This window comes from Mytilus edulis, chromosome 2, assembly GCF_963676685.1.
Source record: "Mytilus edulis chromosome 2, xbMytEdul2.2, whole genome shotgun sequence".
Classification (NCBI taxonomy): domain Eukaryota; kingdom Metazoa; phylum Mollusca; class Bivalvia; order Mytilida; family Mytilidae; genus Mytilus; species Mytilus edulis.
Genome location: NC_092345.1, coordinates 52,915,135 through 52,930,003, shown reverse-complemented (window position 1 = coordinate 52,930,003; position 14,869 = coordinate 52,915,135). Strand labels below are relative to the sequence as shown.

Genomic DNA, 14,869 nt, shown 5'->3' with positions numbered 1-14,869 from the left:
AAAAAACAGCATTCTTTTTTTTATTTTCTTAAATTTAAGAATTTAATGCATACATTTGTAGTTGTGAAACTTCAGCATTCTTACAATATTATATTATTTGAATATTTTAAAGTAAATATTATTAGTCTAAATTATCGCTTGATTTTTAATTCTTTAATGTCACATTAATTTCTGGAACATTTCAACAATATTATTGTGGTGATATACAGGGTTCAAACTGACATCTGCACCTGTTGACATTTGATAACTTACAAATACAAATACAATCTTTGTAATGAATGCATAAGCCAAGTTTGTACCGATAGGTTAGATATTTAAAAGTAGGTTAAGATTGTCATTGCTGATGAAAATTAACAAAAAAATCTTATCTGAATGCAAACCCAGAATAAAATTTAACTAGAACTAGACAACATGTATATATACCAATTATAAAATTACATAGTTTATTCTAATCAAATGATATTTCCTAAGTCTGGATTGTGCCGACCTGAAATATGTTTATTCCTTATGTTTTGTTATGCCACATGATTAAGACTTATCACAATTTTATTTCTTATCTTTCTTTGTAGGACAACCTGGTGCCTGGGGACAACAGTCACCATATCCAACGAGTATGTCTATGCCGGCCATGCCGTCAGGGTTTAATGCATATAACCCATACATGCAACCTTACCCAGGACAACAGCAACCACCTTATCCTGGACAACAGCAACCATATCCAGGACAACAGCCGTATTCAGGGCAACAACCGATGCAGTATCCTGGACAACAACCATATCCTGGCCAACAGCAGCCATATCCAGGGCAACAACAGCCACAGTACCAAAATCCTCCCTATCCACAACAACCACAGTGGCGTTAACAATTTTATATATAAATAGCAGTGATTTTTATATTCCGTTTTTTCATGGTGATTTTGTATGGTTTGGTATAAACCACACATTGTTAGACCTTGTTGTTACGTTAATATATTGGTTCATATGCATAGTCAGTGTATAGTTCTGTTATTTAATGGAAGTAATTAAAAGTATCAATTTATTGGTTTATTTCAGTGCATACAGTTGCTTTTAAAAAAAATCTTAGATGCATTAAAAAAAAGAATCCAGAGGCCCTGGTTTCTCTATTTTTGTCATTGATGTTTTTCTAGCATTGTAAGCTATATAGTGCATAAAGGCTGTTTTGTTTTTGTTTTTCAAAGGCTAGGTATTTTTTCTCATGATTAAAAACCAAAAAAAACAATGTCAGCAGTTATTACTTTGTGAGAATCGTTGTGAATCTGTCATTGAATATGATTTGAAAGTTATGTGAAAAATGAATTACATTTATTATGTGGAAAAATGAATCCCAAACCTTCTAAAAATTAATTGTATCATACTATTGGTTACCATGAAGAGTAGGGCAAAAGAATGATTTTGTTTTGCCATTTAAGTTTGTTATTGTAGTGTCACAACAAACAAATTATTAACTAACAAATAACATTACTTTCAAACTATATTGTTTTAAGATAAAATAGCTATTAGTTGAAGATAAGAATTATGCTATATGGAATTCCGTGCTAAATGCCATGTTTTGACCATCTTTGAAATATTCTTAATTTTTTAGGTAAACATAGTTTCAAAGGATCAGGCATGCTATTAATAGCCATCACTAAATACCATCTTAAATAGACATGATATATATTTAGTTAGAGTTTAAGCAATAAATCAATCAATTTTTAAATAGAATTGCTATGAACTTTTTCTCCATCTTTATCTTTAGTATTTCAGTGGATTTGATTTGACACATGCTACTTCATGTTTTTATTTGAATATTTGCTGGCATAATTTGTAAGTTAGTCCATTGAAATTATAAGTTTCTATAGAAGAACAACTAAATAGCTCTGTATCGAAAAATTCTGGAAAATATTATTTACTAAATGTTGTCACAACTGTTTTTCTCTGCCTTGACAATAAAGTTATTTTGATGTTTTACAGAACCAACTGTACAAAATATACTGATAGCAGTTATTGTGGTATTGGTGGCTTTATATTGTTGTCATTCAATCTTTATACACATTAGAATATTTGTTTTCTGCATCAGAAAAATTTTAAAGAAAGAGTTACTGCCCTTTGAATGTAAATTATCCTTCTGTTATGTAGTTCAGTAGATTTATTATCAAAAAAAGTTTTTATGGAACTAGTAAGCATCTTTAAAGGAATTATTCTTCATATATATATATCATTAATAATAATAGTAGTAATAAATAATAATAAGAAAAGATCTTGATAAAATATACTGTGGTGTAGTAACCAACTGTGTGAGGTTTTACCAGACAGTCAAGGTCGTTTAAAACTACCAAAGTTAGTTAGTGGTGTAGTCAAAGTTTAATTTTGTGATAGGACAATTGAATCAGTTTGACAAACTAATTTCTTCTGGTTCCTAAAGAAACAGTCAATGCTATTATAGGGAAATGGCCATTTAACTTTAAAAAGGGGGAGGGGGATTATGTTTTTTTCCCAAAAAATATTCTGATCTCCAATCTGCTGGGGAAAAAATTTTGAATGCAGATTTCCGCCATACCTTAAAGTGTTAAATATTGAAATGTTAATTTGATTGATAGCGTCGAAAAACTGAATAAATTTGTTTGTGTTTCTGACTCAGAAATAAAAAAACTTCGAAGTTAAATGGTTGCTCCCTAAACACTGAATTTCTTGATGGTGTGTTTATTTGACTGACAGAAATTAATTCTAACAGGACTAAACAGATAATACATATGTCAGTTGTTAAATAATTGGACTGTCATTATAAACAATTCCATTTTTAGAAGAGAAAGCCTTTTCCTTTCTTAGCATCACATGATAATCAGTTTTGAGTTTGGGTTGAATGTGGAACTGAACAATGATTTTTTAGCTGTATTCTTAAGCAAATAAATCAGGTATTGTGAAGAATGTCAGATTTACACAAATTTGGGATCATTTATAATTATGCTTTCCACATGTGCACTGCACATAAACTACCTGTGTGGCAGGAAAAGAATATTGTTATGTATGCACTCTGTTGTACACAGAATGGTTATGATTATTTATACACAATTATATCAAGTTTTCTGATTTGTTAATTGTGAAATTATGTTATTGTCATCATTAAATTATCTTATTTCTACAAGAAAAAATTAGCTATTTTATTGTTATTTCTATTACTTTGTCCCTTTACTATTATTTTAAACTGAATGATTTATATCTGTACATTTTGTGTAGACACATGTTTAGCATTGACGATTGAGTGTTGCCCTTCATAGAGCAGGACGAAAATTTTCATCTAAGCCCTCCCCCATAAAAATCAAATAGTAGCTCCCTTAGATCTGTACATTTTGTATGGACACAGATAAAGCGTTGAAGACTTTGTTGCCCTTTAGATCTGGACATTTTGTATAGACACATGTTAAGCATTAAAGACTGTGTGTTGCCCTTTAGATCATGGACATTTTGTATAGACACATGTTTAGCATTAAAGACTGTGTGTTGCCTTTTAGATCTGGACATTTTGTATAGACACATGTTTAGCATTAAAGACTGTGTGTTGCCCTTTAGATCTGGACATTTTGTATAGACACATGTTTAGCATTGAAGACTGTGTTACCCTTTAGATCTGAACATTTTGTATAGGCATATTTTAAGCATTCAAGCCTGTGTTGCCCTTTAGATCTGATTATTTTGTATAGGCACATTTTAAGCATTCAAGACTGTGTTGCCCTTTAGATCTGATCATTTTGTATAGGCACATTTTAAGCATTCAAGACTGTGTTGCCCTTCAGATCTGGACATTTTGTATAGACACATGTTTAGTATTGACGACTATGTGTTACCCTTTAGATCTGAACATTTTGTATAGGCACATTTTAAGCATTCAAGCCTGTGTTGCCCTTTAGATCTGATCATTTTGTATAGGCACATTTTAAGCATTCAAGACTGTGTTGCCCTTTAGATCTGATCATTTTGTATAGATACATGTTAAACATTGACCCTTTAGATCTGGACATTTTGTATAGACACATGTTTAGCATTAAAGAATGTGTGTTGCTCTTTAGATCTGGACATTTTGTATAGGTACATTTTAAGCATTGAAGACTGTGCTGCTCTTTAGATCTAGACATGTTTGTATAGACACATGTTTAGCATTAAAGACTGTGTTGTCTTTAAGATTGGAAGTGCAGTGTAGCAGAATTACCTCCTCAAATTTTAAATCACCTTCAATGCTAGTTAAAACTATTGTTGACCAGCTACTTCACTTGACAAGCATTGTCCTACAGCAAAACAAAAGCGACAAGAACTTTGTCATGTATGACACACCCAGTGGTTAAAATTGGTGGTCACTAAATTATAAGTCTTGTCTACCAATTGTAAAGTTTTATTGCCAATAATTAGGATTAGGCTCCCTCATGCTATTTATTGTACATTCAACATTGTCTCATTTATGTTATCTACATATGTACTCCTCTTTCAATTTACATGTCTCAGTACCAATTTTCTGCACCAGATTCAAATTCTAACACAGACACAGGTAAGGGTGCCCACTGAAATATTCCACAGACTTTACTGATTATGATTGACTGAATTTTTTGAATTTTTTTTTTTTAACATAAATTGGGTCGTTGGTTTTCTTGTTTGAATTGTTTTACATGTCATTTCAGGGCCTTTTATAGCGGACTTTCAGGTATGGGCTTTGCTCATTGATGAAGACAGGGACCTATAGTTATGTTAATTTCTGTGTCATTTGGTCTTTTGTGGAGAGTTTGGCTCATTGGCAATCATACCACATCTTTTTTGTAATTAAAGATATCAAGGTTCTACTACAAGTATCATTAAAATTAGGCCACGGTCAAATAAAGTCTGCCAGACAAGACAAACTTGTACACCTTACATTATATCATGTTGTTGATCCATTGCTTAATAGTTAGGTGTAAAAGAAATACCTACAAAAAAAAAAAATTTGACCATAGAACCAATAAACAAGAGGTAAAAACAAAACCCTTGCACCTAACTCAATTATTCTGTGCAAAAAAAGGTCAAGGATTGCTTATAATATGCGAGACATAAACTGAACCAAGGAACTATGTCATGTTAAACTAACAATTACTCCACAAACCAGTCTTGGATCATATAGCTTATAATTTTGACGAAATGAATTTGACTGACATAACAGATCCCTGAAATGAGGTCAAGGTCTGGTGAACCCTGAAAAAGGACCTTAGATACCAACTCCTATGTTCTAATTGGGGTGATACGAGTTGGATCACCCGACCTCGAGTTTTTTTCTGCATGCTTTCTTTGGTTGTAGAACCATTTGTTTCGGAATGGCTAACACTATCAAACTTGGAAATATTAAGCGGTAAAACTATTAAATGTAAAAAAAATCCATTACATTTCCAGTGTCTATGCAGGGAGATAAACTCCAGACCTTGAACATATGAAGCCACCATTAATACCACTACACCAGGATAACTGGATTCAAACTCCTGGGTTTTTGAGTCAATTATTAGGTTACAGAATTTGCTGTATGGGCTTTGCTCATTGTTGAAGGCCATAATATGACCTTTAGTTAAATTTTGGGTCATTTGGTATCTTGTGAAGAGTCGTCTCCTTGGCAATCATACCACATCTTTTTATATTGATGAAAAATACCCACCATGTACTTGTACTCGTATAAGGCTCATTGAACAATAAAAACCTGCTTTCCATAAATTTTACATTTCAGTCACTTAGCCATAAGATGGTGTATTGAACCTGCTATTCAGAGAAAAGTATTAGGAACATTATACCTGCATTGACCGATTCTAGAAGCAGTATTCATAGTTCTATAAATTTTATCAACATTTTACTAGACTTGGACCAATCATGAGCGCAACATATTGTTTGACAACTGTCTTGTTCAAGAATGTCTTTTGGTAATTTTTGTTGTTTGGTTACTGTCTCATTCACATATACATGTACCCAACAATTTCTTAAATATTCACATTTTAAAAGAATGAAAGTGTACCAATACTACTTTGTGTCATAGAACATAAATATGAGATTTAATTAAAAATGACATACATCGTGTCTCACTTTTCATGTCAGAGCCTTGTATAGCAGACTATAGGGTATGGGTTAACTCATTGTTGAAGGCCATGCAGTTACCTCTTATTTGCTTTCATCTTTGTTCATTTTCTAATTGATACATGTAGCTATATATAGGTGTCTCATTGGCAATCATACCACAGCTCCTTATTTTATGTACGATCATTTCAATTGTATCAATGTAAAAATTTGATGTTTAATCAAATTTTTTTTTTCTTGAAATGGAAATGACAAGAAATAAATGAATAACTTGTCCATATCCAAAAGGATTAATAAATAATGACTAACACATTGTTCCTTGGTTATATTATAACTTTATAATAAAACTTTAACAGTGTAAATTGTAAACATTTTGCCATAACAAAAAAGACAAAACATCACAAAAAGGTTGTCATGATGACAGATGGAGGTGCAATGGGTATGTTTTTCTTTCTTATTTACTTTCATTTAACCATGACTTAAATAGCTGCCCAAAAAATGAAATGAACATGAATATAAATTAAGCATTTTTACTTTTAAAGAATTGTTATTACAAAACAATGACACGTTAATGTATTGTCCTTTTGCATAGATTTTGATTGGCATTTTCTCCCACATTGGGCCTCCATTATACTGTAAACTTATTATTCATTTTAGACATCCATTTCCATCCTGGTATTTTTAACAAGCTTTTAACATATTTGTATACATGTATATTTTAAATTCATGAAATTTGCAGACCAAAGGCAAGTTTGTAGTTCATGCATTTGTACTATCATTCTCTTTGAACTTGAAATTCATTCTCAAATTTCTGTAGAATTTCTCAAATTTCTATACCATAAAAAAACATGAAAGGATTTAAAATACATGTATACTGATTTTGAACAGTTAACTGGCAGCTGTGACCTATATTTAAATATACCTTACACTGATGGGGAGATTAGAATCTTCATAAACACATTTTCATGTGTTCAGTTAAAAAAACATGTAAAAATTACAATTTTTAATCACAAAAGTGTTGACAAGCACTAATCCCATTAGACATTTAGACATGTTAGAAGTTAAAAAACTATTTTCAGTTTTATAATATTCAATAATTTCGGAAAGATTAGAAATGGGACAAAACAGGAAAGAAAATTAAGTGAAACAGTATTTTATTTTCTTCTGAAGTTTTTTTTAAAGTTTATAACTAAAAACAATAATTTTAAAATCTACCCAATATTAAAAATATTTAAACATTTTTCATACCATCAACAGCCTACATGTACTTTGTATCATTAATCAAATCATGTGGAAAATAACTATGATTTGGTGAATCCTACGACTTATTCATCAGGCTTTCGGAAGTTTGTATAAAACAGGTATAAATACAACAATGTACATATAACATGTAATCATTTCCTCTTAACTTGCCTCTAAAGTTTAACATAAAGTTCAAGACAGCATGTTTGACATATGGGATGGAATCAACCATATATTTGATGCTACATAATGTTCCACTTCATTCAATCAAAAAAGTCATTGCAAACAATTTAAAACTGTAACAAGTATGATATAGTATGTACATGTACAAAACCACATATTAAACAGTAATAAACTAGAATTATTTTTTTTTTAATTCCCTCTTTTTAGATATTCAACTTGTATTAAAAAGTTTTCTAATTTAAGATCTAGGAATTCTATTAAGGACTACATATGTAGTTCTTATATGTTACAAAGTAGTTACTTGAAACCCAGCCAAAAAGCATGCAATTTTACTATGTTTTTTTTTATGCTTATGCACAAGAATTATGCACCATTATATATCAAGAAAAAAAATATGTATTCCAAATTTTAATTTGTAAAAAAATTCTCAGGATAAATTTATCAACACTAGCCAAAATGATAATTCTTTCACTAAAAAAATCAGTCGTATATTATTTTCAAAAAAATTGTTATCAGAACAAGGTCTAAATGTCAAGAAAACTAACAAAAATGCACATACAAATATGTTCATGGACATGATTGAAAAAGGAAAGACTAAATGGCAATGTATGAGTACACAAATATGTGCGAAAATATATAAAAATAAAATTTGTCAAAAGACAATAAATGCAACACCTATTAATTTTTCAAATTTAAATAACAATCTACATGCACATGATTTAAAAAAAATATGGAATTCTAGGAATTATTCCAAGATACATGTATTGCAATGTAACTCAATTTTAATTGTTGACTCAGTTTAATTTGTAAACATGTAACATAGTTTTGAACTTCGTCGAGATTTATTTTTAAAACCAGAAAAAAATTAAAATATTAAACAAAGTCAACAATTGCAATTCCATTGATGGCACTATTTGCTGGATCATAATTAATATTACCAACTTTCCCTTTTCAACATTTTTAATGCCCATATAAAATAATTAAACCCCCTTTGGACTAGAGTAAGCCCTAAAGAGGCAATATTAAGAAACAACCATTTAACTTCAAAAGGGGGAGCTCCGGTGTTATAAAATTTTCCCCAAAAAAAATCTTTTGATTCCAAATTGATGAAAAAAATATTGTGGTCAAGCAGAAGAAAACATTTTTTTTCTTTCTGAATCATGATTTTCCCCAAAACCTAATTATAGTCTTAAATTTTGAAAATTTTATCGGATGTAGCATTGTAAAACTACAAAATAAAACTACCCTTTGCATGAAAAAATAACCCAACTCCAAACACCCTCCCCCTTTATAAAATAAGTTAAATGGCTATTCCCTTACATCTACACATCATACATGTATGTATACACATCAAATACATAATATTCAACTCAATAAAGCAACATACAATAACATGTTATAATAATATGGTTATACAGTAAAACCTTCAGTTAACAGAATTTGTAAATTATACATTATCATCCCAAAAAAAAAGAACACCTGTTTTTTTATCTTAATAAATTAAAGTTCCAACTTAAAAGTTTTCGGTCTAAAAAAAGAGAATAATAAAATGTTTCAACCTGCTCCCATTTAGAAAAAAAAATATTCAATTCACTTCATTTTTTTTTTCAATATTACATGATATAGAGAAAAAAATTGTCGGAACTCGTTTGTTTAAAACTACAAGATAATAGTTAAAAAATATGATAAAATGTACTGAAAAGAGGAAAATCTACAAATTTATACATACACATGTAAAAAAAAATATCAGCACCTTTGGCTTGGAGGAGTTCATCTCTTCCTAACTCACAATGCCAGTCAAAATCTTCAGTTTTAATTAGATCCCTGATCTGATAATTTTCCAATTTCTTTTTTTAACAGTTCATTTTCCTCTTTTAATCTTCTGTTTTCTTCTTGAAATTTTTTCACTTCATCAAAATCCATAAACTCCTCTCCTCCAGAACTGAGCGACCCCGAACTTTCACCACTTTTGGAACGCATCTGACGTCTTCTGTACCTTTTTTCCAGTCGGTCAAGTTTAGATTCAAGTTCGACATAATCTTTGATTAATTCATCTTTGCTCATATTTCTCAATCTTTCTGCTGCCATATTATCATATGTCTCTGTGAACTGATGTTCCTGATAAGAACTGTCATTTTCAATTTCCTCATCTTCTGTAGAAGTAAAAGATTCTTCGGAAGAATCAGTGCCCCCACCGGAACCTTCCCGCGACTCTCTAGAATTAATTCTATGGCAGTGTCCTTCTAAATGCAAATCTGGATTAATTTCCTCATTTTTAATATGATCCTCCATCAAATACTGGGTGGTATTATACGGTGCAACTGGGTGTCCGTGTTTAAATGCATCTTCCCTTTTCTGGTTAGCTCGAACTGCCTCCTTTTCTTCCAGATCCCGTCTTTCACTCCAACTTAATTTGTCATATGGTTTGTATTTCTTATGTTTCATACCACCCTTTGGTCGCCTCCTTCGTTTCTTCTTTTTCTCACATATGTCTATATCTTCAGAGTGGTTCCCGTCCACTGCCCCAACTCCATGGGGCGCCCCACAGGAGTTTCGATTTTCCTTTTCCCCATCTGGGACTTCTCTAAGAGGATTTGTTGTTTCCATTTTTTCGTCACCCCGTGAAAAGTCCGCTTCCATCATCGCTGAGCCGTTGACAATCATATACGTAAAGAATTTTATCAAAAGTAATAAATTTAGAAAAGTCAAAGATCATATTAGCGTGAAGTTCTTCGTCTGCTGTCTACGCGACAACTACCCGCAGATCAGCAACGTTGATATTTATATGAGTCAACAAAATATCCATCCGATATAAAATGTAAACCGTACAATCTAAATGTCGAGCGATTTCACTATGAATACGTTTTATTATGTGACAACATGTATTCCTCGTGATTAATTATCAATATCAGATTAAATCCGCAACAATGTTTAATTAAAATAACAATTAAAATCTGTATTCCAGAAAAAATCTGTAGTGTTTATTGTTGGAAGAAAGTAGTGCAAAATATATATGCGAATGGATATCATTTTAAGAAGGGAGAGCACTCTATCTCGTAAATAACAACTTTGCAGTTTCTCTGTTCATTTTATTTTTTTGGAAGGGAATGTCATTTTTCTTATTTTCTTATCTGGAGTTTGGGGATCGATAACACACAATTTATGTTATTTTTGGGTCACAACCCTTTAAATTATATATTTGTTTTACCAAAGATATATAATTAATTGTCTCTGGTTTGACAAACCGAGAACAGAATAGAATAAATGTATTAACCAAATTAGGGCCCCAGGAGGGCATATATATAGCCTACAAATATAATTGTTATTAACAATAACATATGGAAAACACATACAAAATACGTTTCTGGTTGAAACCGTCACTATAAAAAATAATATGGTTTAAACCGGTCTACAATAGCACATATCTAATTAATAGAGAAGACAGACACGGTAGAATGAAAAGTTACATAACAAATTTAACATATTATTTCTGATGTTTAGACACCCTTATATGGAAAACGAAGGCAGTTTTAGTGCATTTAAACATGAAGATGTAAACTTATGTTTACTTAAAAGGTAACTGAGTGAAAAACAAAATGATACAAGGAAAATTAAAAAAGGAATGTCACGTAATTATATAAAATGGCAAAACACTAACACACCAAACAAATGGAAAACAACTGTCATATTCCTGACTTGGTACATGTAGAAAATGTAAGATATAAATTTAACTAAATTTCAGTTATCAGGATAAAACTCGAAGTTGACACAAGATTTGTCGGATGAAAATTTGAAAGCTGCCGTGATATGGAAATTGTGTTTCTGCGCCTGTCCCAAGTCAGAAGGCTCTGACCTTTATTTGTCATGCATGATTTTTAATTTTAGTTTCTTATTTCAGAATTTAGTATGAAGTCCATTATCACTGAACTAGTTCACATTTTTGTAAAGGGACCAGTAGAAGCACGCCTCCGGTTACGAGATTTTCTTGCTGTATTGAAGACCCATTGTGACCTTCGGCCGTTTTCCGCTTTTTGGTCAGGTTGTTGTCTCTTTGACACATTCCCCATTTCCATTCTCAATTTTATATTATACTGTTAATTAATCAATCTTTCATCGAAAGGCTGCATTGCCGCGAATAATTTTGAAAAGAAACCCATATATTTTTTTTCTTCAAATTATACCCAAAACAAAATGGTGTTGCAATAACGTTGGTTTAATGCCTAATCTTATCCATTGTAAGCCAATCTTGACTATTTTTGTCCAATATTTTCTATAATTATGTATCTTCCCATGCCGTTATTTTGCTTTTAGCCTATTACGATATTCAGTTTACCAGACAGATTGAGGTTGACGTGTTGTTTTGCATTTACAAACACTTTTGTGTCTGAGGTTCGGGACTTTTGTTGATTAAACAAACACTAAACAACACCAGAGTAGTCTTGTTAGAGGTGTAATAACAATTATAGGGATAACTGGTCGAGAACAAAGGGAAACTATTTCTTCTCGTAATTGAACGTGCTAGTCTTGTAGCACATCAGCACATTATTGAAGATTTTCAAAGTAAATGTTAAGATGAAATGCAACAATAAACACATTGTATAGTTTACAGTTTTTTCTATACATGAAAGTGTACTGTTTCGTTTACATTATTATAATTATATTTTATTAAACTGTCTGTTGTTTACACACAAGTTAGTATGGAGATATAATTAATAATCTCTTAAAATACAAGATGTTAATATTGCAATGAAATGGAAAGAGAATTGAGTCACTTTTGTTATTCAACGGAATATACGAAGTCAAGGGACAGAACTCTAAAAGATCACTGACACGTTTGCGTCAAAACCATTTAAATAATATGATTATAACCTCTTAGTAGCACAGATTATTGTTACCACATATCCAGTTAACCAGAACAATCTTCTACAGGTCCACCTGACTTTTTTTTATATTGATCGTATTGTATGTGTTCTGAAAATGAGAAACAATGCAATGCATGCCACTGAACAACTATCAAGTAGTCAATCAGCTTGTAAAGCCCTTAAAATTATTATGCTGTGAGATAATTAATACTCACAACCATTAAAACAATCTGTATCTCTCTTTCAGCGTTTGGTATTATTGCAAGTCACTTTGAAAACTCATGACATAAGTGTAAATTAATTTTGCTGTGGTTATCTGAAAATTATGGTGGCCGGATGCAGCCATTTCTCCTTTTCGTGTTTTCGCGTTTTTTCCTTCCACTTTTCCAACGCGAAATCGGGAAATCGAGGAATCAAGAGAGCGAAATCGAGAAATTGAGAAATCGGGAAATCGAGAAATCGAGAAATCGAGAAATCGAAAAATTGGGGAATCGGGAAAGCGAGAAAGCGAAAACGCGAAATCGAGATATTTATTTCACGTTTTCGCGTATTCGCTTTCGTGTTTTCGCTTTTTTTTTGCTTTCTCTATTTCCATATTTCTCGAGTTCCTTATTTCTCGATTTCCCTTTTTCTCGATTTCCCTATTTCTCCATTTCCCGATTTCTCAATTTCTCGATTTCCCTTTTTCGAGATTTCCCTATTTCTCCATTTCCCGATTTCTCAATTTCTCGGTTTCGCTTTCTCGCTTTCTCGCTTTCCCGATTTCGAGTTTCCAAGGTGAAAGGAGAAAACACGAAAACGCGAAAAGGCGGAATAGCCGCATCCGGCCACCATAGAAAATGACAACACCGTGTGTTTTCTGCACTAACTTGAAGTAGATAATGGCTATGTTCAAATGCAAACGAATCAATAAAATACATATTTATATATATATATATATATTTCAAAAATTATAACGACAAACCACAATAAACCTTGATCGAATCACTTAAAAAACGGTCAACAAAAGGACAATTCACGCATAATTTTGGTCTTAGTTTTTGTAACAATATTTTATGAAACGGAAATGAGTGGAAAAAAAACAATACAATTAAGAGATAGAATGTTTTCATCTATAAATAAATAGACATACTCATCAGCTGCAATATGTTTCTATATTGCCACAGGGAGGTCATGTGACATGTTTCATATCAATTTGGTGTTGTTTAAAGATCAGTCTACTTTAATTAACCGGGGCCTTTCTATGGGTCCGTAACATATTCTTTTATACTAGATTGTCACGTCGTATGGATGGTAAAGGTTTTGATTTATCTGTTGTGTTAGGTTTATTTCTATAACTGATCATAACTGATCCGAAACATACTGATTATAAACCTGTCCAATTTCACAGTTTTCTCTTCCAATGATTATTCAGTATCGATGACCCGTGACATCTACTTGTGTATAAACAGCTTTCAAAACAAATTTAAGTTACGAAGTGTCGAACATTCAAGCCGATAACTGATAATGTATAATGCAACAAAACTAGCAATGTAAAATACAATACACTTTCGTTGTCCCAAGAAAATATGTAATGTCCCATGAAGTAGCATATAATTCTCGCAACTACGGTAGTTCTGTGCATGACCACTCGTGGTCATGTGTTGACATGACCATACATAGGCGGATCAAGGGGAGGGAATTGTCAACGTATATTTGTTCCGCCTAACAGAAGTTCCAATGGAAACTTTGTTATAAACATTGTCATAATATCTATTCCTGTAGGAACAAATATTCCATACCATTTATTCCGTTAGGAACATAATACTGTAATATTTGTTCCTGTGGAAATAATATTCCAGAATATATTTTCCTTTTGGAACTTATATTATGAAGGAACTTCTATTCCGTGACAGAATTACATCGGGAATCACTGAAGCAGGACTTCAGAGGGTCCCCTCTTAGTTACGGAAGTCAGTGCCCCCTTTTTTATGAAATATTTAGATCCGCCAGTGTTGACATGAACCATTGACACCATAGTTGATCAGGAGGTGTGGGAAGTTGATGTATATATACACTCACATAAATACGAAGTACGAGGCGTTTCTAGATGTATCATTTATGTTTCAGTGAACATCAAAACGTTCTGAGAACTTTTGTGGCAGACATTTTAGTCTGTGAAATAGTTTGGTGTGATAATGTAATGCCCTATAAGTTTACGGATCTTTAAGCTTTATTTGCATACATTCCAAATATTAAACCAGCCATGATCATGATATAACTGATTTCTTTTTCGGGTATTAATGGACACGCTGTTTGGTAGCTTGACTCTGCGGTACCGTTTTTTTTTTTTTCGTAGTATATGTTTTAAAACATTTTGAGTCTCGCTCTCTCTTTCTCGCTGAATCTCTCTCTATTCACATGGATATCATAGTACAATATTATTTGTATTTTACTGTTATTTATTTTTGTATATCATTAAAATTGTAAAAAATAAATGGATTTCTGCCTCTATTCATGGGCCTTTTT

At 31.8% G+C, this 14,869-nt stretch overlaps 2 protein-coding genes across 3 annotated transcripts in view; one reads left to right on the top strand and one right to left on the bottom strand.

Moving 5' to 3' along the window:
- The window catches only part of LOC139510227 (programmed cell death 6-interacting protein-like), a 47,280-nt gene extending 44,129 nt beyond the window's left edge, over positions 1-3,151 (top strand). For both annotated transcript variants that reach the window (XM_071296704.1, XM_071296703.1), the window contains one exon: positions 570-3,151. In XM_071296704.1, the coding sequence (XP_071152805.1) occupies positions 570-862 (293 nt within the window). In that variant the 3' untranslated portion in view covers positions 863-3,151. The remainder of the gene's footprint in view (positions 1-569) is intronic.
- Positions 3,152-6,386: 3,235 nt separating this feature from the next.
- LOC139510237 (protein HEXIM1-like) lies at positions 6,387-10,502 on the bottom strand. Its single transcript, XM_071296721.1, has one exon. The coding sequence runs from the start codon at positions 10,161-10,163 to the stop codon at positions 9,312-9,314; it is 852 nt and encodes a 283-aa protein (XP_071152822.1). The 5' UTR covers positions 10,164-10,502; the 3' UTR covers positions 6,387-9,311.
- Positions 10,503-14,869: the final 4,367 nt, after the last annotated feature.